Raw genomic sequence first — 27,211 nt, forward strand, 5'->3', positions numbered from 1 at the left:
AGAAAAACCCCACCCCTGCCAGTGAAGAGGAAGAGTGGATTAGACCTGCTGCTAGAGAATAATTGATATACGTACCTGTATATGGCCTACCTCTCAGGAGCCGAGAGTGAATACAGCCATCCGCGAGGAGGATAAGTGCCAGGGAGTAATTCAATGGCATGGTCATACGGGCGATGAGGAGGAAAGGTCGCAGTGTAGGACTGGGTAAACACTGCCCTCAAGTCATGGAATGCCAACGGTACTGCAGATAAATCCACCGATTCATCCTGCAACAAAACACAAGACTGGACAGGGGAGACAGCAGGGTTGAGACAGTGTGACAAACAGTAAGAACTCCAAGCAAGAACAGTATTGGTTGACCAGCCTATGTGTGGATTGTGCATTACCAACCAAGGATGCCCCAATACTATCAGCACCAATTTAAATAAAAGGTAAAAGGGCAACTGCTCCATATGTTTTCCAGAGACAAAGTTGACTGGCTTGGTGGAATGGGTGATGACTTTCAAGGGCAAGCCACTGAAGGTGTGGGCTGTGACAGGTTCATCCAACTGGACCATTGGAACTCGCCAATTGGAAGCCACGTCAAAATCCATAAAGTTCCATCCGGCTCCGGATTCCACCAATGTGGAGACAGTGTGACTGGTTGATCGTACTGCAGCCGGGCTGGGAGAAGCGTGTGTGATCTGGGGGATTTGTCCAGGGGTGTTGCGCTCACCAGTAACCCCCTGACTACTGACAAGCGGTGTCTTTGAAAACACAATGAAAACAGAGTCCTTGAATGAGGTGTCACTGCTTCTCCTTATGAGAAATCTGAGCCCTACTGACCTGCATGGGCTCTGCCTCAGACCGTGATTCCGGTGACCTGGCCTAAACTGAGGACTGGGTATGGTGGTCAGCCACCTGGGTAGGTGGAGAACGGGGGTGGTGGAGGCAGCGGCGTAGGGCCAGACGTTGATCCACTTGAATGGCCAGATCCACCAAGTTGTCGAATTGGGAAGGCAGATCCTAGAGATAGATTTCAGCCTGGATGGCATTGGAAAGCCCAAGGCAGAGCGAAGAGTATATTCCACCGCTGGGTCCATCCTGGCTATTGTTTTGTCACAAATTTGAGACAAAGAGACCCAAGAGCAGAGAAACATTTCAAAGGATTAATTAACAATCACTTATAACTTCAGCAGATCCAGGTGAAGTATGGATATCCTGGCACTGACTGCAGCAGAAGGTGATGGGTGTGTTTGTATATGAGTGCATGGGAACAATCAGTGGCGACAGCGCCATAGACACATGAGGGAGAGAAATAACAAAACAAATAGAACAGACCGACCAACTCACCGGAATCGCAACAACACATCTGGGATGGCATTAGAGTGAGTAAATTATTTTTGGGTGTACTATTCATTGAAGTGTATCATGTATGTTCATCATCAGTTATGAATGAGTAATACATTTTCTATTAATCAGCCACTAAATGGAGGCAGTATAAATGACTTTGCCTGTGTCTCCTGTCCTTTACAAATTTGACTTGGGCCAGTTACCCAGTGTGAGCTGCTGCCCCTCTGTGGTACTATCTTGCACACTCAATTGTTCCTCTTTAATGTTTATGGAATACTCGACTGATTACATTTATTCTTGTCCTTCTTGTTCATTGTCATTTAACTGGTTTAATTGGTATTAAATATTTTACTTAAACACACTCCAACAATATTTTAGCCTATTTTGTATATTGTTTTATTGCTATTGCACATACACTAAACAGTCAAAACTCTTCTACATTGAGGACACTTACAAAAAACAAAAAACAAAAAAATGGAAAGAAAGAAAGAAAAGCATAAGGAAATGTGAAATACATGACTACAAAATGTAAATACAAATAAAGAACAGCACATATGTAGACAGCAAATATACAGTATAGATATAATTTCCAAAAGATAAGGAAGAGGGAAAAAAAGAAGGATAAATGTAGATGATAATAGAATAATAGCAAATACAAATTGAACAAGAACAATTAATATATGTCTGTAAATATTACTTTCCATTCACACACACACACACACACACACACACACACAAACACATGTTACTAAACATTGCTAAATTAAATTTTATAACATTTTGTTATGAAATTATTATGAATTTGTTATGAAGTGTTATTATTATTATTCATAATTTTGCAGAACCAAATAATTTAGGTTTTGCCACAAGAAACACATTTTAGGTTATGATTTACAGTGGAGAGAACCCTTCGAGAAAGGTGTGCTACTAAGAAAATATTGACATATTTAGATGGTTCATGCATCCAACATAGTATTATGGTGATAAATGCAATACAGAACAGATTCGAAAATCATGGCAAATGATGGACGTCAAGGCCTATTGTACCGTTGGGCAACAGTAGCCTGCAGAGGCATATAAACCACCCCCACCCAAAGCTACAGCACGAGTGCATACATCCCTAATACTTCATTTACAGACTGTCACTTGGAGTGGATATACCGGGAATGGGATCTTCAGCGAGAGCTAAGAAAAACTTTAAATTTTTCCGCGTTTATGCTCTCCAGAGACTCCTCTTTATCTTGAGGGAATAATCAGGAGAGACAGAAAATAGGTGATATTGTATAGGTAATCAATGTGAAGAATTGGAGAATAGATGCGAGTGAAAAGATATACGAATGGGATACATTTGGTAAACAAGCTTTTTATACAAATCATTTTAATATTCGGAACCTTTCCCTAAATCAAATTGTAAAATTAAATTTAGTCAAATCATTGAAAAATAATTGTTTACAAAATGTCCACTCGTGCGTAAAAGTATTGGACCAATTGATCGCACGGCAATGTGTTTTGTTAATAAGTTTATAAAAAGTTCAGTGGACAAAAATCAGTATTTATATCAATATTTATAAGGGCCACAGTCAGTGATATTTTGGGAAGTTGAATAATTTGCTGAAGGCGTTGCGAGTTTGTATGGAGAGTGGCGTAGACACCTGTGCGTATTCGTTGTATTTTACCAGACGCGGACATGGCGAAGTGGTTTAAAGATTTCCCAACTAGTTTGAAGACTGGATCCGACCGGATCCGTTCAGCTTCGGAATCGGGAACTCAGTCCCGTCCCAAACCGGTTCTGGCAGTCGGCACTGGTTCGAAGGGGAGTCTGCGTAAAAATTCTGGAGCGGATAACGGTGGCGGCGGCGGCGGTGGTGTTGGCTCGCTGCTCCACGGAAGAAATCGCAAAAATTCGGCCATCGAGCTTGGACGGAACCACTCAAGCACCGGTTCGATAAAAGACGGGAAGATTTGGGAAATTCTGATCCCTGGAAAAAGTAAGAAGAATACTAAAATGGAAGGATTTGAAGACCATCGCACCCTGCGGACAACCAGCCTGGCTGATGCATACATGAGCAGAATGATCAAAGTTAATGATCCAAAATCAAATACAGGAGGATCATCTCCAGACAGTGAACGGGCCAAGTCACCAATCAAAACAGAAAAGGTAGGTTTGAGTTTGAGAACGGGGCAACAGAATGTAAAATAGCTACAATGATAATTATTGATTTTATATAATTCTTTATTAATTAGTCCTAAGATTGGTTGTGGTAAAGACAGATTTACAGTAGGTCGCCTTTGACATAACTTTGTTAATCACCTCAATAATTAAAATGTACTTTAGGCTCCATTTGAGGTTCCTCAGATGCCAGATTGGTGGAAACGTTTGGAGAACCACTAGGTATCTCAAAAAGGATTCTCAAACATCCTATTTATTTACTTAAAGGGCAACAACATAATTTTCAAGTGCCCTGAAACCTTTAAAACAACAAAAAGCTAGATATCTATGGAACAAAAAGCCTTTATTATCACATGGCTCAATACAAAAAAAAAAAAAAGAAAAAGAAATGACCCTGAAACCATTCCCTTATTTTCCCCTTATGAGTTACTGAGAAAAAAATAAAATGTAAATTTAAGAACTTAAATGTTGCTAGAGGTTCTGAAGGGGATTCTGTAAGTGTAGCAGCTGATAAACCCAAAATGGTGCCTAAAGAATAGGCCTAGTTTAATATTTACAAAGAATGTTTCCTGAAAATGCAGTAAAGACAAAAAGAAAGAACAGCCCTGATCGGAGCGATAAATAGGCCTCCGGGAGTGATGTTTCTTTCAGGAGCTTTTCACGAGTTCTTTTTAGTACATAACATACTCCTGTTTCCCCAGTCACCCTGTTGACTGTGAGAACCAAAGTAACCTTTTTGTATTGAAAAATCAATATCTCTCTTCCAGTCCTTTGTTTAAGCAATATCTTCTTCTCCCCACCCTCGGTCCCCTCTTCTCTCTCTCTTTCTCTCTTACACTTCCTCCCTCCCCATGGCTCTCTTCTTTTCTCTATTCCCTTTTCAATGAGCTGCTGTATTATAACCAGACAGAGTGGAGCTGAAAAGCAACAACACAATGAGAACCATTTCCCTGCCTCTCTTCCTGTCTCTTTTCCAATGAACACACACACACACACATACATACACTTCTCTCTTCACTCTATCTTTCTGGGAAACACACATCTGTTCACACACACTCGCATGTTCACACACCCAAGTTCACAAATACGTAAAGAATACAATGCATGCATAACACAATGGCTTAGTCCCTTTCTTCCAGTCCCAAGTTAAGGCAGTGTTTGAAGAATTATGTCACCTGATATACAGGTTGTATCCTCTCCCATTGACGGACATCCCCTTCAGCTACACTTTGAACATTATAGCACAGAAATCAGAATCTCATGAAGTCACACAATAATACATCCAGAGGGAGAATGAGAGACAAGCATAAGCTTTCTATCTAGTAAATGAATACTAAATACTGACAACAAGACGGGACAAATAATTTCAACCCCATTCATCCATGTAAGGTGTAATTTTACACCAGATTCTGACTATATGCCTTCTTGCTAGCCAAGTCTGCACTATTTCTGATCAAGATGCAAACTTTACAGAAGCTCCGTTCTACAAGACTGAACACAAATCTTTAATATTTCTTTCTCTTTTCCTCTATCTCTTAATAGATCATCTGGCAGGATTATGCTGACCCTTTTGATGCAGAGAAAACAAGGGAACAGAGAGAGGCTGAAAGGGAAGGAGAGAATGATGGCTACATGGAACCCTATGACGCCCAGCTCATTATAACAGGTACACACATGCACCCCTCTTTTCTTCTGTTTCTCTCCTTCATTGCTTTTGGTCTCTCTTTCATTCTAAATATGTTTTACTGCACACCATTTGTCAGTATAATGAGTTATTCATAAAGAGAATCCCAAAAAAATCAAGCAAGATTTTTAGGGATTTGAAGGGTTTGAAAAATCACTGCTCCCTCTCTCTCCCCTTTTTGGTGGTTTCCACGGTGACAGTGTTGTGCTGGGACAATGGGTGCAGTTTCCTCTTTCTGCTTCCTGTTTCCTGTCTGTGTTTCCTTTGCCCCATTCTATGGACAGGAAGTTGACCCCTGCCGTCCCCCCAGTATGCCTGGCTATGCGAGAAAGACCCCCCAACACTCCTCTCTCCCCCCAATCACTTCCCAGAACTCAGGAAGTGGCCTGGTGAGCCAGCCAATCACAGACTTGGTCTGACTTTCCCCTGGTACAACCATTGTTTTCTTACACAATAGGCCAGACACAAAGTGACAGCAAAGAAACAGCGAGTGAGTGGAGAAAGACAGATCTCCAGGCACAATGTTGATACAGAAATTTATATTTTAGCACAAATAGGTGCAAATAAGTCTGCTGGGATTCAATAGCACAACCATTTTAAGTGAAAAACTAGACAAGGCCTAAGTCTATACTTTAGAATAACTTACAATGCAGTTTGATGTAGCTATGTAGCACAGTGTGAGGATGATTGAAAAATGCTGTTTAATCCCTTTTTCTTTTCTTCACTATTCAAAAAGGAATATGCAAGGTAGATTTCTTTGTGTCACAGAATGGAGTAGTGAAGTGAAGACTCAATCGCAGAATTGTAATTCTGAATTATTAGAAAAAAAATGGAGAAACAAACATCCCAAAAACAGAGTGTAACAGGGTAGGCCAGGCTGGGGAAGGGAGAGCCTCATGGACCAGGCATAGAACAGGATCCTCCAGAACCCTGCGGCACGGACTGACAGACCAACTGACTGACTGACACAAACAAACTGGAAGAATCTCCATGTGTACATTTGACAACTGGCACAGGACAGAGAACACAGGGAGATTGAATAGGGAAGGAAATGAGGGTAACGAGGGAAGGCAGGTGTAGCTTATAAACTAATAACAAGACAAACAAGGGGGCGGGTTTCATTTAAGACAGTACAGGCACAAGTACACATGGCAATGAGAAAACACAAAGCCAAGTGCACTCACAACACTATTGTCAGGAACCAGCCACAGCAAAAAACAAGACGAACCAAAGTGGCAGGATCCCGACACTAGACAAGCAAGATGGCCACAAACACAGAATATGGGTATCAGGTCCCTGTCACCACACAATAACATGACTGACCAAAGTGACCGCATCCTGACATCTTTGCATTGGGCATGTTTTAACGTTTATTTTTATTTTTATAAACACTGAGCAAATGTAGATATGGGGCAATATATTAATGATACCATTTGCTGCATTTGACCTCAAAGAAGGACTACAAAAGAACGTATCAATTATCAGATAAAAAATAAAATATAAAATCTTTTAGGACAAAGTAATATTTATTTTCTATTTTATATATGAATATAAAAGTTAAATGCATATCAAAATATACAGTGGTAACACTTTACATTAAGGTTCCATTCGTTAACATTAGTTAATGCATTAGGTATAATGAGCAAACAATTACACGTAATAGTATATTTTTTACAGAATGTATTAATCTTTATTAATGTTATTTAATAAAAACACAATTGTTCATTATTAGTTCATGTTTGTTCTTAATGCATTAACTAATGTTATTGAATTTTGATTTTTTAAATGCATTAGTATATGTTGAAATAAACTTTGACTAAGAATAAGAAACGGTGTAAAAGTATTGTTCATTGTTAGTTAATGTTAACTAATGTTGTTAGCTAATGTTTACAAAAGTAACCTTAATGTAAAGTGTTGTTTCAGTCTGAATCTAACAGTAAGCTAACATATGAAAGGAAATGATGACAAAATTTGTAAGCTCACCGGGTGCAATCTTTGTACAATGCATCACTTTCACAATCACTGTTTGCCACAGAGATGTGTGAGAATTGGTGAGAATTGGTTTGGTTAAACCATAAAAACAGGGGGAGAGAGAGAGAGAGAGAGTTATAGAACTATGTTGACAGCTTGTTTGGCATCTTTAGGGAAATCAATGTTTTTTGCACATATACTGTATACTTGTGAATTGAGCTTCTAGATATGCAGATTGAAATGTGCTGCCAGTGATGCAGTGATTTCTAGGGACAGTTAAAGTCCATATACACTTTTAGTAAAACTGAGAACAACTTCTTCAGCCTGCATGTTTAAGATCTTTTCTTTAGGCATTTTTAAGCTACACTTGGAAAAAGTGGGAAGTGTTCTGTAGCACAACATGTTTTACTGTACATTCAGTGTCCAAAATAGTATGTTCTGTATTGATTGTTAGTGTTTCAAATACACACTTTGTTTTAGAAATTCTATAAACTTCTAGAGACTTATCATAGTTGGAAATAACTTGTTTAACTTTACAAATAACGCTTTCTTTTTGTAAATAGGGCACATTTAAAGGTGTATTCATGCCTCAGAATGTGTATGATGAGCCTTTGTTGAGTAGACGGCTAGACGCTAACTGATATGTGTGTGCTCTTATACAGAGATTCGCAGGCGAGGATCAAAGGACTTGCTTAAAGTGTGCGTAGTGTTAAACGCAGGAGAAGGTGAGGGGTCTGGACCCCCACAGATCTATGATGTCCCATATGAGGAGGTTCTGGAGGGCATTCCCTTGACCCGGCCTGAGTCCGATTCCAGACCACCAGCAGAGTATGAACTGCCTTGGGAGTGGAAGAAGGAGCAGATTGTTAGAGCACTGTCAGGTAACTTTCCCTCACTTATTAATGTCATCAAAGTACCATGATACAGTGACAGCAATACTAACATTTTTAAAGTAATTTTGTGAATTCTGAATTGGAGGTGATGCTTCTGTGATTATGGTGGAGCAGTAACTCCTGCATGTGGTAATTGTTATGTTTCTTTCTGTGTATAGCTCAGTTTGATGGAGTTGATCGTATGTCTAAGGAAGAGTCTGGTCCTCCTAATATGAAACAGCAGACCCTGAGACTTAAGAGCTGGACCCCCAAATCTCTGCGACCAAGTCCCCCCTCCCCGACTTCCCCATCATCTCCCAACACCACACCAGACAGTGAGACCCTGATAGTTGACCCAACCTTGCCCCTGGAAAAACAGAGGTGTGTGTTTAATAAAATTTAAGTTTAAATTTAAAATACTCCATGAAAGCATGCCAATGAAATTGTAATGTACTGAATTTTTTTTAACCTAATCTGCTTTATGTGGTAGCATTTAAAATAACTGGTTTGTTTCAAGTCCAAAATAGTATTTAATAACACTGAATCAACCTTAATACAGTAGGTTACACCAACAAAAGTGATTTAAAGGAATAGTTCACACAAAAATAAAAAAACATCTCTCATTATTTACCCTCATGCTATCCCAGATGTGTATGACTTTCTTTCTTCTGCAGAATACAAACAAATGTTTTTAGAAGAATATCTCAGCTCTGTTGGTCCTCACAATGCAAGTGAATGGTGACCAGAACTCTGAAGGTCCAAAAAGGACATAAAGGCAGCATAAAATAAATCAATTTGACTCCAGTGGTGATATGATAAATGTGGATGGGAAACAGATAAATACTTAAGTCATCTTTACTATAAATCTCCACCTTTGACCAGCCCCAACCAGTAGGTGGCTGAATGTGAAATTCAAGTCCACACCAGAATGTGTAAGGGTATGTGTAGATTTACAGTAAAAAAGGACTTAAATATTGATCTGTTTCTCACCCAGACCTATCATATTGCTTCAGAAGATATGGATTTAGCCACAGAAGTCATATGGATTTCTTTAATGCTACCTTTATGTCCTTTTTGGACATTCAAAGTCCTGGTCACCATTCACTTGTATTGTGTAGACCTAAAAAGCATAAATATTCTTCTAAAAATCTTTGTTTGTGTTCCAAAATGTTTGTGTTCTGCAGAAGACAGAAAGTTATGCACATCTGGGATGGCATGAGGGTGAGTAAACAATGAGCGAATTAACATTTTTGGGTGAACTATCCCTTTAAAGGGTTAGATCAGGTAGAAATAGCTCCTTTAGTGAACAAATGCAGGTTACTTTTCACAGAATGGGAATTATGGATTTTCATTTGAAATTTTTGCCGTATCTATCTTGTTTATAATTTGACAGATTCTATACATTTTTACATAAATATTTGTCTACCTCTTTGTGGTTAGTTAGCATCAAATACTTTAAGATGTCCTGTGACAAACTATACTCCATCTTTTAAAACTACAATTTAAAACAATTATTATGTATGCAGCTTGAATCACATTAAATTAATTAAAAGAATAAATTAACTTAAAAAAATAATTTCACTGCAGGACCATTTAAAATTAACTAGTGAAAGTCATCAAAAATTTTGAAAATCTTTTACAGGATCTAGGACTTTCCCTTATACATTCATATATATATATATATATATAAATATATAGTCTATGGACATGTTATCAACTATCTTTCAATAAAAGCTAATTCTCTTATACTGTAAATTCTATCTGCAGTAAACTATTTTCCATTCTCTGTTCTTATTACATAATCATTACAATGTTGAACCAAGAATCTCCTCCCCTTTTCTCCTCTCTCTCTCTCTGCAGCTGGTATCATGGCAGTGTGAGTCGTCAGGAGGCAGAGGCTCAGCTGCAGCATTGTAGGGAGGCCAGCTTTCTGGTGAGAGACAGCGAATCGGCTACCAGCAAATACTCCATTGCACTCAAGTAAGCGTGTGTGATTGGATGTGTGTTTGATATCAAGAGAAACAAAAATGAGTAACCAGTCTTGCTTAAAAAGCTGACATAGAAGATATATAATCGGTTTAACCTTTCACTCTATTGCCTTCTCTTGCTAGGACAAGTCAAGGATGTGTGCACATCATCGTAGCACAGACTAAAGAGTGCGGTTACACACTGGAAAAGAGCAGCTGTGTGTTCCCAAGCATTCCAGAAGTGGTACACCACTACTGTACGCAGCGCTTACCCTTCACTGGGGCAGAACACATGACCCTACAGCACCCTGTACCACGCACACACTGAACGCGCACATACATGCTAAACTTACACACATGCAAAGTGTTTGCTGTTCTCTGGTGCAAAGACATGATTATACACTACCCTGGTGCCTGCCACTGCCAGCAAACCACAGCTTAAATACTTAAAGGGATAGTTCACCCAAAAATGAAAATTCTTTAATCATTTATTCACCCTGATGTGGTTCCACACCCATATGATGTTCTTTCTTCTACCATTGAAAAAAAAAGGAGATGTTGGGCAGAATGATAGCCTCAGTTGCCATTCACTTTCATTGTATGTATAAAAGATGCAAGTAAAGAGTATGGTGACTGAGGCTATCAATCTGCATCCTTTTGTGGTCATAGGTGTTTGGACAATCTCTAAAATGTTTCTTACTGTACCTATGTTTATTTGTGCATAGAAATGAATTATTGAGCAAGTGGGATTTTTCTAATTTTAGTTTTTGGCCCCCACTGAAACCAAAGATTTTACTCGTATATTACCATAATGACGCCAGAGAGATAACGGTAAGAAAATATATTTTTAACCAATACCAAACTGTATTTTAAACACCAAAACATAATTTACATAATTTCTATGTGTTGTTGACTTCTTTTTTTTAATATATATATATATATCTGTTTCCTCTTCCCTTGTCTAGTGCCTATGATTGCACTAGCTTCATAAGTTCCCTATCATGCTACTGATCTAATTGCGTGACTGAAGGGGCGACTCGCTTCTCATCGCCCCCCTCTGGTAGAAGTTCTAAACTGCAGCTGTATCACTCCGGCAGTTGATGCCAATTTGTGACTTCCATTGACTTAATTTAGTTGTCATCAAGGAACATGGATTTAAGTGCCTGCAACAACGACTGTGTATTTAAGTGGGCAAAATCTGTGTCACAGGTCCTGATTTGATATTTTTAAGATCCTTAGTATAGAATTAATTTAGAATTGTAGTTTAATTAATAATGTAGAGTTTAAAAAAACCCTCAGAACAAAACACGAAGAGAGTTGGGATCAATACAGAAAATTCAAGCTGGCTTGTTCATCAGATAAATGAGTAATTGATGTTGATTAGCTATTGTTCTTGTCTGTCTGTAATAAAACTTGCAGTTGATTGGTTAAAGTTTGGCAATAAGGGACCATTGAATGGTTTTAATGACCATGCTGTCATGCTTGGAGTCATGGCATAAAGTATGTGGCACTGACTGGTAAATCACATGAGTGATTACATATAAAAGTATGTTTCCATTTAATTATGTTTAATTGTGAAGGTTTTTAATGCTAAGTCCCTTTGAAGTTATGAGGTAATTATTGTTACACTCTAAGAGAGAGAAATGGTGAAAGACCATATGTTCACTGAAGATTTTGCCTTTATACAATGTAAGATTGTGCAAAAGCCTGAAATAAAGCAGATGACTTTCAACAATTTAAATAAAAGTCTCTCATTCTGTCACACATCAACACATAAACAGGTCCTGCAAAAATGCAACACATATCAGAATGCAAAATCCCATCAAATCTTTGAACCACCCCGATGAAGGGCCCTAAAGCCATTGACCAGAGTGTGAAATAAATTCATCTAAGGTAGTCCAGTTCTGTTAATTCATTCAAACTCTCTCAATCTGTCTTCCTTTCAAACTCAGGTAAACTCATGTGTTGTGTGTTAGGATGCATGCATACATCTCAATAAGTTGTTGTGCCAAACAGCTTGCCATGCACGTCACGATTGTACTTGTAAACTAGAGATTATGGTTTTGACATGGTGATTAGTATTTGTTAGGCAGGGCGTTGTCCTCTCTTCTGAACAGGTTAGAAATGTCAAGAAAAATTATCTCCTTCTCGTCTCGTAACTGATAATGAAACTGAGATACAGTACATATCTTATATCTGCCTTTGCCTATAAGCACGTGGCTTTAAGATGGCAAACCAAAATAGTAATTCATTTGTTATTTTGACCCCAAGTACAAACAAAATCTCTTTTATGTAAGAAAAAGAACTCTTTATAAATGTATTTCCACATGTTCTTTTAAGCTCCAAATGTATAGCTCTAACTGGGTCAAAATTAGCTAGAGGCTAGGAGACTGACATGGTTATATACATTACTGTATGTATGTTTGTGAGCTTAATGGTGCTCTATAAAAAATAAAGGTGTATATCTATCTGATCCTGTTAATCACAATGCAAAGGGATATAAACATCCATTATCGCACTCCTGTGACATTTGTCAGCCATTCAACCACCACCCCAACTCCACCTATTTCTATTCACATCTATGATGTATTAAACATTTAAATCTTCACTAATTGAGTAGTTCCGGGGGCAATTAAGAGCTTGAGTCATGATTCTGAGCCCTCAATCACAGACAGGCAAGCCAAGGATTATATGAAAATGTGAACTCATGAATGTATGTTTTTACACTTTCCCCAAAGGAAATAACTGTGTTGTCCTTTTATCTGTCTTAAAAGCCAATTGAGACCAAAGAATTCACCATAGTTATTCCCACAATGTATGTTAGAAACAGGTTCAGTCAAATCAGTGACAAAATAGCATTCATCATGACAGCTGAAGTCAGTCAGTATGTCAAAATATTGTACATTCTAGAGAGCAGGGAGGAAATACCGGCAGCAAATGGTGGGAGACAGAGAGGAAAGGATAAGAGTGGAGGGAGGGGTGAGATAAGCACTCGGGGGTCCCAGACTGTTAATAATTCAAAAAGAGACTCTGAGCACTTGGAGTACTGAAGTTTCCCTGTCAGCTCAATTCTGCAGAGAGAGAGAGAGAGAGAGAGAGAGAGAGAGAGAGAGAGAGAGAGAGAGAGAGAGAGAGAGAGGGAGCACAAAGGTACACACTGAAAATGACATCAGAAACACAGAAAGTTTGGAGGGAAGGAGAAACTGTGGAGGAAGATGTGGATGGGTGGACGGAAGCTTAAGAGAACAACAGAAATATAAGCAGGAAACATTATAGGTGGAGCTGATGAACAAGCATAGAAAAAAGCAGATTAAAAAGAAAAAAGGTGGTTCAAAACAGAAATATGACTTAAAATTATAACTGAAAATTCTGTCTACACTTCTGCGGAACATAAAATTAAATGAAGAATGTTCACACTGCTCTTTTCCATATAATGAAAATAGAAAGTGACTAAGAGCTGTCAAGCTAAAAAAAAAAATCAAAACATAAAAAATAATTAAAGTAAACAGAAATTACTTTTGTGCAATAATATTTCAAGTCTTCTGAAGCCACTTAATAACTTTTTTAGAGGAACATATTGAAATGTAAAGGGATAGTTCACCCAAAAAGGAAAATGATGTCATCATTTACTCACCTTCATGTTGTTCCAAACCCATATTACTTTCTTTCTTCCATGGAACACAATAGAAGATATTAGAAAGAATGTTTGCCACAGTCATTTCACAGTCATTCAACCTCTTAGAATGAACATTGATATTATTGCAAATTGAGTTTCATGTGCTGCGTTCTACGTTTAACTCCAGTTTCCTGGTAAAATTACAGACCCACTTTCTTGGCAGATCACCTCATTTAATTGGAATTTGGACTTGGAAGACGAGCCCAGGCAAGCATGCAAGCTAATATTATGAAAGTGTCATAAAAGTGATATGAAATAAGCTTTTCATTTCACATTTGCTTTTAGGACACTATTGTCCAAAAAAAAAGCAAATGCGACATGAAAAGCATATTTTCTGAAGCAACCGTGTCATGTTTAGGTGTTGGTATAGGGTTAGGATGTTTGTTTTGTTCACCTCTCATTTGCTTTTAGGACACCATTTCACTTGCTTTTGGCACCCCTCGCTGGACATTTCAATGGGAAACTGCAGCGAAGCATGTAATGAAGCACGTCATTTCATTTTGCAAAAACTTTGAAATTTCCATGAGATCAGGCTGCTTTTGCTCCATTCACCCTATTGTGCCAGTCATCTCTGCATTTACAGTATTCTCATTTGTTCTTCCACTGCTCTTCAGGACTGCCTGAGATACATGCACTGTAAGTAAGAATATGGAATGCATTATATTACTGAAAGGTTGAGGCATCCTCAGCTGTCTATGACTCATTGCTGGGCAAGAGCATAGCTGTACACTATGGTGTGAATAGGACATGAATATACCTACATAACAGTCATCCAGTGAGTCACCAGTGACTTCCTGCACATTAATTCCAACTCACTTTCCTTTATATCTCTCTATTAATCCATTCTCTCCTCTCCTCTCCTCTCCTCTCCTTTTCTTTTTAAAGGTTTCTCCTCCGACTACTGACATTGATGTAAAGCAGAGGTCGTCTATAGGGAGACCCCAAGGGTACGCACAGAAATAGACATTTTGGCTAAGGGGTGTTAGTGTATGTGTAATGGAAGAAAGAGAGCGAGAGACATAAACAGAGTGCATGAGAAAGACTTATGAGATGGGGAGAGATTGGGAGACCTCATCAACTCCCCGGAAGCAACGGTAATTTCTGGAACGCTGAGCACTGAGTTTTGACACACAGCAACTGCAGAACCACTGGTTGAAAGGCCAGAAGTATCTGAAACGCAGACAAACACAGTTGTGATATATATGAGGAAAGTATTCAGTCATACTGTGATGTTAGCGATGCTGAATGATGGAGAGACAACACCCGTCTCCAACAAACTTGGAGCGAAACAAATTAAGCATAGGTTTCAATACACAGCAAACGCTTTTACCCCATCTGTTGGAGTGATGCGGTCAAACAGCTGTATGGTTGTGAGCAAAATGCGAGTACGATATTTGAATTAAGAATTCCTTGACTGAAGAAAATAGCCTAATTTGGGATTCAAGTCCTCTCTGAATTGAATAGCGTACTGCAAGTGTGTTCAGGTGGGCCAAATGACCTTGTGAAGGAAATGATGTCCTATGAAGAAAAAAAAAACACTCTGTAAAACCGAATGTAGTGCATACATATACAGGGAAAGGAGAATCTGAGGTGTGCCTCCCACCCCGCCCATATCCCTTTTGCTCTTTCTGTCATCTCGTCGCTTCATCTCTTCTTGTGCACCGCGTCTAGTCCTTCATCTACCTGCCTCATAAAACCATGCCCACTCCCTCACAGGGAAGAACGAATCGTCCAGCAACCTAGAGCCGCTGACGTAACTATGCCAGGTTCCGAATAACGTCGAGAAGAGAGAAAAATTCCCGCGAGCAGACGCGCGCGCAAACAGGAGAGCATTTCACGCGCGGCAGATGCTTCCCAGTCCTCGCTGAGATGATGTCTCTGTGGACGCTGATCTGCATCCTTGCCATTGTGAAAAGTAAGTTATCTTGTCTATGGAATAGAAACGCGTTTGTGGGGCTTTTATTCGCGCTTTGTTTACTGAGCAACTATTTGAATGCGATTAGTCTATCCTTTACGCATGTTTGCTTTGCAACCATAGCCATGTATGTGATAGAGAGGGACGTAGTGAAGCAAATCGCAGCTATGGAGATGGAGTGATGTCAGGGAGGAGGGTGTGAATGAATGAGGAGCCGTTCACACCGAACGCGTTACGCGTTGCTTTTCAATTTTTGTTTTACGTAAACATGCGCTAGACGAACGTCTTTGACCGCTGCGCCGAGTCTCGCTGAGTTTTCAGCGTCTCGCGCGTTTAAGACGCCGTCTCTTGAACTTTTAAAAAAGCGTCGCGAGACACCTGCGATTTGTTCCATTCGTGGTGCTGCGTCTATTTTTGTATTTATTTCGTTTTTTTTTTTTTTTTGTGTAGCGCATTGAAGTGAACTACCCTTGCTCGCTCTGCTCCGGTGGTGCACGAATCTACATAATTACCCTGTTGATACATTATTGCCATAATATTTCATTCTTGAAAACGGTACATCATTTGAGTGTTGATGGATACATTTTGTCATGTCATTTACTACGCGTCCTCTAAGGTTGTGCGCAGCGCGAGTTGAATAGATAAAGCATTAATATGGAAAAACGGCTTCGGCATGTTGGACCGTTTCTCATTGTGCGCAGAAGTGCTGAGCAGCGTTTATGGCACCATAAACGTGAATTATAATAGGCAACGCATCATTATTGCAACGAGCCGCATCCGTTTGTGTGCCGTAACCACCAGGGCTGCAGAGATGTGATTTTTACACTCTCTCTGGGGTATTTAAGAAGATAAAATTTTTGTGTATCACTTAAAAATTGCCTTACAGGAATAGATTACATAGTTACAAAGACTGTGCTAAATTGGTATTTATAGACCAGGAGGAGCATTAAAGAAATTAATATCACAAACGCAGGAATGTACAACGTTTGCTATAACCCATACAGAGCCATTTTGATGACATGTTAAGGAAAAATAATTATAAACATCCACTACAACAAGCACATACACACACACACACAGATCAATTGTGGAGTGGTGAAATAAAATCATCATATAGGTCCTCCTTTCAGGGGCATATCAGTCATTTTAAAATTAGGGGGGACACAGCTTAAATATATAAGTATGATATAAGTATATATATATATATATTTACTTTTAATATTTGTGGTATTGTAAAGATTCAAGTTTTGCAAAATAATTGCAAAATTAGCTGCAAAATTAAAGGGCATCTTGTGGAGACAATTGCTTCTGTTTCACACATGACAAGAAAAGACTGAGCACAAGCTGGTCCTGAATTCATTATTTAATCAATTACAATAATGACAATTGTGAATGTGCAATGTTTGTGCATTGTGGGATAAATGTATCCAAATGGCTTGAGTGTTTTTACTATGTTCACCAAAATTAGTTCAGATCCATTTAATGATTCAGTTTCTGGTGATGATTCCAAAAAAGTGTCTTGTGTGAAATAAGTTAGTCACTTAATCAACGATCAAAAGAACATTTTAATCTTTAAAATTTGCATGTTTGTAGACCTACAAAGATAATTTAGTAGAGGTTTTAAGCATTTTACGAACAAAGAAAATCTATAATTTCCCCACAGTTTGTGAGCTGCTGAGAATGACCTTTATCAAATTATCAATAATCCAAAAATGATCAATAATAGTCTTATAATAATTATAGAGAGTTTTAATAATATCCGTGTGTTTTCATGGATAGAAAAGCATGTCTACATATCTATTCACTTCAGTAAAATGCTTTCAGTTTGTCAACTGCACACCAACATAGAGTAGAGGCCTGCAAACTAACCCAGGCCCGAAGGAACCCGAGAACTTGACGGGTTTTGGACCAGGTTCGGGTCAGTTTTTCAATAGGACATCGGGTTTGGGTTTGTAATGACTAAGAAAATAAACAGGCTTTCTGTGCCTTGTTAAAACTGTGTATGTTTACTCTTTCAGTACTGTTACGAATGTTGCCTATATGCTTAAATAAAATACAGCCTATTGCAACAGTACTTGCTAGAAGAAATTAGATGGTAAGCGATTTCGGGTTTGGGTTTCAAATCTGACGGTATCGTCCGGCCTCGGGTATGGGTCGGGTTCGGGTTTCATTTTAAGGCTCGTGCAGACCTCTAACATAGAGGTGAAAAACAGGAGCTGATATTCTAAATAGCTTTAGATATTTAACACAGATCTGGTAATCTGCTTAAATTGGTAAATACAACTGATGAAACTATTACCTCACAAATATAATGTTAAAAGAATAACTTAATAAAGACTCAGGTGCTGATATAAAATCCACTTACAATGTGTGCTTAAAAGAAGGATTGTCCTTTGTTATTTTCTACAGTGCATTTGATGTAATGCTGCCAATAAAAAATGATATACAGATAAATAACTCTCATTTGTGTGTTCCTCATCTCTAGATTATTAATTTAGATCAACATCAATGTAGATTAAAAAACATGGATAAATTAGTATTGTTGAAACCATCTTTGTAGAAATGAACGGGGCCATGTTGATTAGACTGTCTGACTGATGGCCTATTATGTAAGGGTTGTTTTCAGCTCATGAAACTCACCTGTGATTGGCTGAATTGTTGCTTAATCAGCTCAAAGTAACAAAAATGCAAAAGAATACTGTATACAAATCCACCATATGGACTCAGAATGGGTTTAGCTTGGAAAAGAGCGGGGGGGGGACGTACCCCCACAGCTCTACGCCCTTGAAGGCTATTTCGGTTAATTAACTCTGACTACTAGCAAATGAGTTCAAGAACAAGTGCCCGTGGAATGTGAGGTGAAGGGGTTTGAAAGGGTCAGGAAAGAGAAGGGTTGAGGATGCACCATCACACATCCATTATGCCCACAACCCTCTTTCCTTCTCTGAGCTCACTGAATAAGCATGTAAAGATTATCTTAATGCTCAACGTAAAGAGAAATATAGTGCATTAACAAAGTGTGCTAGACTCACCGCACTTAATGTAGTAACCCACCCAGTCATATTAGATATTCATTAACTGAGTGAACTGCAAAGGTTGTTATCTTGATAGACAGAAATGCATACAGTTTGTGAATGATTATGGTTATATAATACACATAAGGAGCATAGCAGAAATCTGCGGAATTATCTCTCATTAAGTGCCATAAAGTCAGAAGCACTGACCTGTATTGTGTGTTTACCTTTGTCCAGCATACAGCACACTATAATTCTATTCTTCTATTGAATTGTGTTGCTGTAACACAACTGGATGAGCATGGTGCTACTCGCAACACCAAGGTCATGGGTTTGATTCCCAGGGAGCACACACTCCACACTGTTTGTGTAACCTAATGTATTAAGGTGGATTCAGGGATTGTTAAATAATATTCTTGACTTGACTCAAACCAGATAATTTTTATGTTTCTTTTGATGTTAATTAAGTGTTACCACATAAAGCAAAATTTTTTGGTTATTTTTACATAAAAGCACCTGACAAATATGTAAATATATGACATAATGTGCTATTTATAAAACAAACAAAAACAAAAACAAAAAAAAAAAATATATATATATATATAAAATTATGACATAACCTGCTATTTATTAAAAAAATAGCTCCGGGTATTCTGGTTAGTAAAACGTCTAGGTTACGTATGTAACCTTCGTTCCCCGATGGAGGGAACGAGACGTTGTGTCAGAGAAGCGACACTAGGGGTCTCTCTTGAGCGGCGATATTCACCTCTGAACTATGAAAAAAGGCCAATGAGAGTTGGCAACCAGTATTTGCATGTCCCGCCCCCGGACATACGGGTATTTAAGCGGCGCAAATACGGGAGTTCATTCAGGATTTTTCTGAGGAGCCGGAAATGGTCCGGCCACAACAGGGGCTCGGCTCAGCGACGTGGCAGGGGAGACACAACGTCTCGTTCCTCCATCGGGGAACGGAGGTTACATACGTAACCTAGACGTTCCCCTTCTGTCGCTCTCTCCACGTTGTGTCAGAGAAGCGACACTAGGGGTCCACTTAAAAAGAGCCATGCGCTGAGCCGTGTACGTGATCCGCTGATACAGGAGTGAGCAGGTATTCCTACGTGCAGAACGACCAACTGTATCAGGCTGCATGTACCCTTTCCCAATGCCCCATTTAAGCCATCAGGATTCCTTATCGTTATCCTGGAGGGGGGAACAAGGTGACGGCCACCAACCTGGGAACGGGCCAGCCTGGCTGGGCCTCTTTTCTCTCTATGTTTCTCGCATAGAGCAACTACGGCCGGGGCCCTTACACGCATTGAGGGAAGGGGTTCTTAGCCCTTATTAGGGCGGAGAACACCCTGCGGAGGCCACACCTACCCGGGAGGGGAGGCAAATTTTGAGTGGCAAATACATCGCATGGCCTACACTTAGGTCTTATGCGGAACAGTAGTGCGGTGGTAGATCCAGCCTCGCAGAGGGGGGAAGCATACAGCACGGCACCCGAGGCAGCTGTAACTGCCTAAGGAAAACACGGAGTCAACTCTCGTGAGGGGACAGAACCGTAGTTTTACACACAGGGGGAGTCCGAACAGGAGGCCTTACCTGTGGGGCACCTATACCAGTACAGGGTAGCTAGTGGTACCCGCAGTGGTTTGGGTCGGCGAGTTCCTCCGCAGAACTGCGACACACGAGGGCTAGGGAGGAGTCAACCAGTGTCCCAAACCTGGGATCTCCTGGGAAAGAAGGCGCACTGTTTCCCCTGGTTAGGGGGAAGGGCGCTGGGTGCAAGCGATTCACCCGGTCAGATCGTGGACATGCCACCGAGTTCTACGGGCTCGGTACCTGAGAGAACACGGGACGATACTGACTCAACTCGGAGATTGTAGAATCTCGCAAAAGTGTTAGGTGTTGCCCAGCCCGCTGCTCTACAAATGTCTGCTAGGGCAATGCCCCTAGCCAGTGCCCACGAGGACGCAACACTCCTAGTGGAGTGGGCTCGGACCCGCAAAGGGGGGGGGCACGGCCTGGGTGTGATAAGCCAGGGAAATGGCGTCGACAACCCAGTGGGCGAGTCTCTGCTTGGAGACAGCATTCCCTTTCTGCTGTCCCCCAAAGCAGACGAAGAGCTGCTCAGAGCATCTGGTGCTCTGTGTGCGGTCCAGGTAAATACGTAAGACACGTACTGGACACAGCAGTGAAAGGGCTGGGTCTGCCTCCTCCCGGGGCAGCGCTTGCAGGTTCACCACCTGATCCCTGAAGGGTGTGGTAGGAACCTTGGGCACGTAGCCCGGTCGCGGTCTTAGGATCACGAAAGTGTCCGCCGGACCGAACTCCAGGCAAGCGTCGCTAACAAGCGAGCGCGATCAGCAGGGCGGTCTTGAGAGAGAGGGCCCTGAGTCCAACTGAGTCAAGCGGCTCGAAGGGGGGTCTCCGGAGTCCCATAAGGACGACCGAGAGATCCCAGGAGGGAAACAGGTTAGGCCGGGAGGGAGTCATCCTCCGGGCACCTTTTAGGAACCTGACGATTAAGTCGTGCTTACCAAGAGACTTGCCATCTACCGTGTCATGGTGGGCCGCGATAGCGGCAACATACACCTTGAGGGTGGAGGGGGACAGCCTCCTCTCCAGCCTCTCCTGAAGAAACACGAGCACTGACCTAACTGCGCACTTCTGCGAGTCTTCGGCTCGGGAAGAACACCAGTCCGCGAACAGACGCCACTTCAGGGCGTAAAGATGCCTGGTCGAAGGGGCTCTGGCTTGGTTAATAGTGTCTATGACGGCCGAAGGTAGGCCGGCTAGATCCTCCGCGTCCCGTCCAGGGACCAGACGTGGAGATTCCAGAGGTCTGGATGCGGATGCCAGAGCGTGCCCCGTCCCTGAGAAAGAAGGTCCTTCCTCAGGGGAATTCACCAGGGAGGGGCTGTCATGAGGAGCGTGAGATCCGAAAACCACGTCCGGTTGGGCCAGTAGGGGGCCACCAGAGTGACTTGCTCCTTGTCCTCCCTGACCTTGCATAGCACCTGTGCAAGAAGGCTCACTGGGGGAAAAGCGTACTTGCGCAGCCCCGCGGGCCAGCTGTGCGCCAGAGCATCTGTCCCAAGGGGAGCCTCTGTGAGGGCATACCAGAGCGGACAGTGGGAGGTTTCCTTGGAGGCAAACAGGTCTACCTGGGCCTTGCCGAACCTGTCCCAAATCAGCTGGACCGATTGGGGGTGGAGCCTCCACTCTCCGCCGGGCAAGTTTTGCCTTGACAGCGCGTCCGCTATCACATTGAGGTTGCCGGGGATGTGAGTGGCGCGCAGTGACTCCAGTCGCTGCTGACTCCAAAGGAGGAGACGACGGGCGAGCTGTGACATGTGGAGGGAGCGTACTCTGCCTTGGCGGTTTATGTAGGCCACCACCGTGGTGCTGTCTGTCCTGACTAGGACATGCTTGCCACGAATCAACGGAAGAAATTTCTTCAGGGCAAGAAAAACGGCCAGCAGCTCTAGGCAGTTGATGTGCCAGCGCAGCGGCCTCGGTTCCACCGGCCTGCGGCTGCGCGCCCGTTGCACACGGCGCCCCAACCCAATTAGGAGGCGTCGGTTGTAACCAGAACGCGACGGGACACCTGCTGCAAGGGTACTCCTGCCCGTAGAAAGCAGAGGTCTGTCCAGGGTTTGAAGGTTTGGCGGCAGGCAGGGGTAACTTCCACGCCGTGCGTGCCGTGGCGCCATGCTCGTCTCGGGACTCGAGTCTGGAGCCAATGCTGAAGTGGTCTCATATGCATCAACCCCAGTGGCGCGGCCGCCGCGGAGGATGCCATATGCCCCAGGAGCCATTGGAAACGTTTCAAAGGGACCACGGTGCCTGGTTCGAAAGAAGCGAGGCATTCCAGCACTGACTGAGCACGCTCGTTGGAGAGACGTGCTGTCATTGAGACTGAGTCTAACTCCAAACCGAGAAAAGAGATGCTCTGGACCGGGGTGAGCTTGCTCTTTTCCCAGTTGACCTGAAACCCTAAACGGCCGAGGTGCTCGAGCACCTGGTCTCTGTGTGCGCATAGTAATTCCTGCGAGGAGGCCAAAATGAGCCAATCGTCGAGGTAATTGAGTATGCGTATGCCCGCTCCTCGTAGCGGGGCAAGAGCCGCCTCTGCGACCTTCGTGAAGACGCGAGGGGACAGAGACAGGCCGAAGGGGAGGACCTTGTACTGATACGCCTGGCCGTCGAACGCGAACCGTAGAAAGGGTCGATGTCGAGGGCGAATTGAGACGTGGAAGTACGCGTCCTTCAGGTCTACCGCTGCAAACCAATCTAGATGCCGGACACCAGATAGAATTTGTTTCTGGGTAAGCATTTTGAACGGGAGTTTGGACAAGGTCCGATTGAAAACTCGCAGGTCCAAGATCGGTCGTATGCCGCCGCCTTTCTTGGGTACAACGAAGTAAGGGCTGTAGAAACCCTTCTTCGTTTCGGTCGGAGGGACAGGCTCTATCGCGTCCTTGATTAGAAGGGAGGTGATTTCCTCACACAGGGAGTGGGCATGTTCACCGTGCACTGCGGAGGAACGAACGCCCACGAAGGGGGGCGGAGACCTGGCAAACTGAATTGCGTAACTGAGTTGGATGGTCCGGTGCAGCCACCGTGACGAGCTGGGCAGTGAAAGCCATGCCTCTAAGCTCCGTGCTAGGGGCACCAAGGGGACGAGTATTTTGGACGTACCCGGCGGGGCTTCGCAGCGGTGCGGAACAGGTAACGCGGCGTGGGGAGGCGCTGTGGCGTCCCGAGGCTCTGGTGCTGAGAATAAACTCAAAGCACTTACCTTGTTCCACGCACCCGGCAAGGAGCGGGTTCGTGACTGAGGAGGAGGTCTGATGCTGGCGTCCTCTGGACTCGTCTGAACCGGCCGGCCGGGGAACAGTCGTGGGGCTGAGTGCGGAAGCACCGCATCCTGGGCGCCGAGACTGTTGAGGCCTGAAAGCAAAGTGCTGTGAGAACGGCATTTGCGGGCCATGTGACCCAGAGGTAAAGGAAATAGCTCTTTTATTGAGAATTTGGGTACCGCAGCCCCCGTCAGGGGGGCTGAAAAACAAAATGAAAAAACAAAAGATTCTCCTCCCGGCCCTCCACCGGGGGACGGAGTGGTCTTACCACCTCCGGAGCTAACTTCTCGTCCTCTGGGTCCGCTGTCTTCCGGGTCCTCGAAGGGGTCCGTGAGGCAGGGGGCGTACGCTTCCTGCAGTTTGCTCGACGCCGGGGCTGAGAGCTGGGCCCAGGTTGGGGCGGAGCAGAAGGTCTTCTGGCCGCGGGAGGACGCCCTCGGCGAGCAGGTGGGGCCTGGGCCGTGACGGCAAGCTTGCGGCGCGGCATGATGTGCGAAATGGCCTCCGTCTGCTTCTTCACCAGGGAGAACTGCTGGGCAAAGTCCTCAACGGTGTCGCCGAAGAGGCCGAACTGGGAGACAGGGGCGTTGAGGAAGCGAGTCTTGTCAGCTTCACGCATCTCAACCAAGTCCAGCCATTGCTGACGTTCCTGGACCACCAGAGTGGCCATCGCCTGCCCGAAGTGCCTGCGCTGTGACCTTCGTCGCTCTCAGGGCGAGGTCGGTCGCTGAGCGCAGTTCCTGCAGCGTGTCGGGATCAGGGCCACCCCCGTGCATGTTGCGAAGTGCCTTGGCTTGGTGGACCTGCAGGAGAGCCATGGCATGCAGGGCGGAAGCGGCGCGTCTGGTAGCGCTGTAGGCCTTCGCGGTGAGCGAGGATGTTGCTCTACAGGACCGGGAAGGGAGTACAGGGCGGCCCCGCCAGGTGGTAGTGCTTCCGGGACATAAGTGGAGCGCAACAGCTCTATCCACCTGGGGGATCTCCGTGTACCCGTGGCGCGCTCCGCCGTCGAGGGTGGCGAGGGCGGATGAGCAGGTGGCGGTGCGACGAGTGGAGAGGGGTGCTCTCCACGAAGACGTCAGCTCATCATGCACCTCCGGGAAGAAAGGAACCGGGGGGGCGAGGCTGTGAGCGGCGCCCCACGCCCAAGAACCAATCGTCCAGCCATGATGGCTGTGGGGAGGATGGAGGGTTCCAATCCAGGCCCACGCTGTTGGCTGCCCGGGAAAGCATATCGGACATCTGTGCGTCGGCCTCCTCCTGGGCGTGCAAGCCCGAGGCGGCAGCCCAGAGGAGCCCTCAGCATCAGAGCCCACGCCCTCCGATGTCGCGGCGAACTCATCTGCTTCCATCGCAAGAGGGTAGGCAGACTGGCTGTGAGGCGAGTCGCCGCCACCTCGAGCAGGGACGGGAGTCAACGAGCGTGCCGGGCGCGGGTGGTCCGAGGGGCGTATCCGGCGAGCTGCACCCGCTGCCATCCCGAATCGCCTCCATCGCCAGCCGCGATCGTCCTCAATCCCGTGGGAAGAAGGAGCGACGCGGGGCGGCTGGAGTGGCTTGCTTACGGTTGTAAGCAAGCCGCGACCGCTAACGTTGTCATGGTCATGTTCTCGCAATGAGAACATGAACCATCCACAAACGCAGCCTCAGTGTGATCACTGCCCAGACACACGAGACAACGCCTGTGGCCGTCGGAAGCGGAGAGTACTATACCGCATCCAGGAACAACACAGGGGCGGAAAGGCATCTTTATAAATACGCGTCCTTAAAAGGACGTTCAACGCCGCTGTGTTTTTTGCTCTTTTAGAGGAAATTACTCTTTTAAATAAAATCACTCTTTTATGAATGAAAGAACTCGTGAGAGATCTTTCTTATCTGCAACTGTCGATGCGCTCAGGGGCAGGAAGTGCACAGCCGTGCAAACAGGAGAAAGCTGCTGTTGTGCGCCGTAGAATCCAACAGCATGCAGCAGAGGATAGCAGGAACTCGGTGTGTAAAACGCAGCAGTCTGCAAACACGACCATCGGCTCCGAAGAAATTTTCTGAATGAACTCCCGTATTTGCGCCGCTTAAATACACGTATGTCCGGGGGCGGAACATGCAAATACTGGTTGCCAACTCTCATTGGCCTTTTTTCATAGTTCAGAGGTGAATATCTGCGCTCAAGAGAGACCCCTAGTGTCGCTTCTCTGACACAACGTGGAGAGAGCGACAGAAGGGGAACTCCTTTTATGTAAAAGCCCACTATTTTTTGCTTGAGGACTGCTGTGTATTGAATATGCACTACCTGGCACCTTAACAGTTGCGCACATCTCCGTGTCAACAACTGCGTCTCCCGCTGAAAGCATTTAGACGCTCTCCTCCCACGAACATGGAAAGGGGATAATGCAGTGGTGGACGCTGCGAGCTGGGCCCCATGGAATCCATCTTGGATTTACACTGACACTTAGTGGTGTGGTTTCAGCATGATTCAAACACAATAGTTTTCAGTTACTGATATTATTGTTTACTATTCACAGTCAACCAGGATAAATTCAGTCCATGAGGGAAAATGTCCAATAACAGGACAGTTACTAAGATCAAGTGAGCAATAGGCTATTCAACTGGTCATGTGATTTCAACATGGGCATGGCAGTGCCCATGGGGACCCTCTAGAATAAAAAAAAGCTTTTATAAGGTTACTGATATGACTGGGATCTTTATGTCATGTGAGTGGTCATGATTTTATACATGTTTGAAAATTACAATTAATTAATTTAGGAGTAAAACTTTTTAACTGAGAAAAAATTACTGAGTGCACCTTTAAGATGAAAGAAGAGTACAGAGCTGTACAGACTAGGGGCACATATAAGACAAGAAGGCACTGTATTTTTTTAGGCACCCACACAGCCAATATATATGATGAATCAATATTTAGTTCCTCTCACCTTGTCCATTCTACCCACGCATTAACAGTAATTAGTGTCAGCAACTCAGTCCTGGAATTGCTGAGCTAAATGTCCTGCTGTTCGTGCTCTCTTTGTTAAGGAGGTGCAAATTTGGCAGTGATTTGAACAAAATACAGCCTCGGCCTTGAGGGAGCTGTAAAAACAGACAAAGCCTGTTGTGGAGTGACTTATATCCCACCTTTATCCACCAGCTGGTCGATGGTGGAGACATGGAGGGTCAAGCCCTCTCCACCTCCTGCATTAGGGATCTGCTATTCACTCAATTAGAGTACTTCAGCACACTGCTACATAATCCAAAAATGAAATTAATAAAATGTGTTTTTCAAACACTGCCTTGTTGAGATAGGGGAAGATTAAAGAGACAAAGATGCTGGAAATGGATGGATGCATTCATATGGTGGAACAGCAGGCAGACTGTGCCTTGTAAGTGTTGAGCAAGAATCACAGTGGAGAATTTTGGGAGAGTTGCTTATAAACAGACATATCTCAAACCTGCAGGGTTGCATACTAATCACATTACATGTTCGCAAACCTACCCATGTGTGCATCAACGTCTTTCACATTTGCACAAAATGCATAAAGAGATGCACATTTTGAAAGGTCAATAAAGTGTAGGTGAGGATGGGAGGTACACCTCCTGGTCTAATTTTAGCATTGATTATTCACTCCTCAGTACACACACACACACACACACACACACACACACACACACACACACACACACACACACACACTCCTCCTCAAAGAGTATGTGACTCTCCCTTACTTTCGGTTAAACACTGACTCTCAAAGGACTT

The 27,211-nt window shown here is 43.5% G+C and overlaps 2 protein-coding genes across 3 annotated transcripts in view; both read left to right on the top strand.

Moving 5' to 3' along the window:
- The first annotated feature begins 2,456 nt into the window (after positions 1 to 2,456).
- Positions 2,457 to 11,742, top strand: LOC127658388 (SH2 domain-containing adapter protein E-like). The gene is made up of 7 exons (XM_052147658.1): positions 2,457 to 2,683; positions 3,012 to 3,490; positions 5,045 to 5,168; positions 7,820 to 8,038; positions 8,209 to 8,410; positions 9,890 to 10,009; positions 10,141 to 11,742. The coding sequence occupies exons 2-7, from the start codon at positions 3,020 to 3,022 to the stop codon at positions 10,322 to 10,324; spliced, it is 1,320 nt and encodes a 439-aa protein (XP_052003618.1). The 5' UTR covers positions 2,457 to 2,683; positions 3,012 to 3,019; the 3' UTR covers positions 10,325 to 11,742.
- A 3,584-nt stretch (positions 11,743 to 15,326) lies between these two features.
- LOC127657904 (neuronal acetylcholine receptor subunit beta-2-like) overlaps positions 15,327 to 27,211 on the top strand; it is a 36,297-nt gene continuing 24,412 nt past the window's right edge. For both annotated transcript variants that reach the window (XM_052146880.1, XM_052146881.1), the window contains exon 1: positions 15,327 to 15,587. In XM_052146880.1, the coding sequence (XP_052002840.1) occupies positions 15,542 to 15,587 (46 nt within the window). In that variant the 5' untranslated portion in view covers positions 15,327 to 15,541. The remainder of the gene's footprint in view (positions 15,588 to 27,211) is intronic.

Source organism: Xyrauchen texanus, chromosome 17 (genome assembly GCF_025860055.1).
Source record: "Xyrauchen texanus isolate HMW12.3.18 chromosome 17, RBS_HiC_50CHRs, whole genome shotgun sequence".
NCBI lineage: Eukaryota > Metazoa > Chordata > Actinopteri > Cypriniformes > Catostomidae > Xyrauchen > Xyrauchen texanus.

Excerpts from the sequence above, each read along its gene's own strand:
- LOC127658388 (XM_052147658.1), top strand. The coding sequence starts at position 3,020 with ATGGCGAAGTGGTTTAAAGATTTCCCAACTAGTTTGAAGACTGGATCC. Across the intron at positions 5,169-7,819 it reads CGCCCAGCTCATTATAACAG|AGATTCGCAGGCGAGGATCA; the intron begins GTACACACATGC and ends GCTCTTATACAG. Across the intron at positions 8,411-9,889 it reads TTGCCCCTGGAAAAACAGAG|CTGGTATCATGGCAGTGTGA; the intron begins GTGTGTGTTTAA and ends CTCTCTCTGCAG.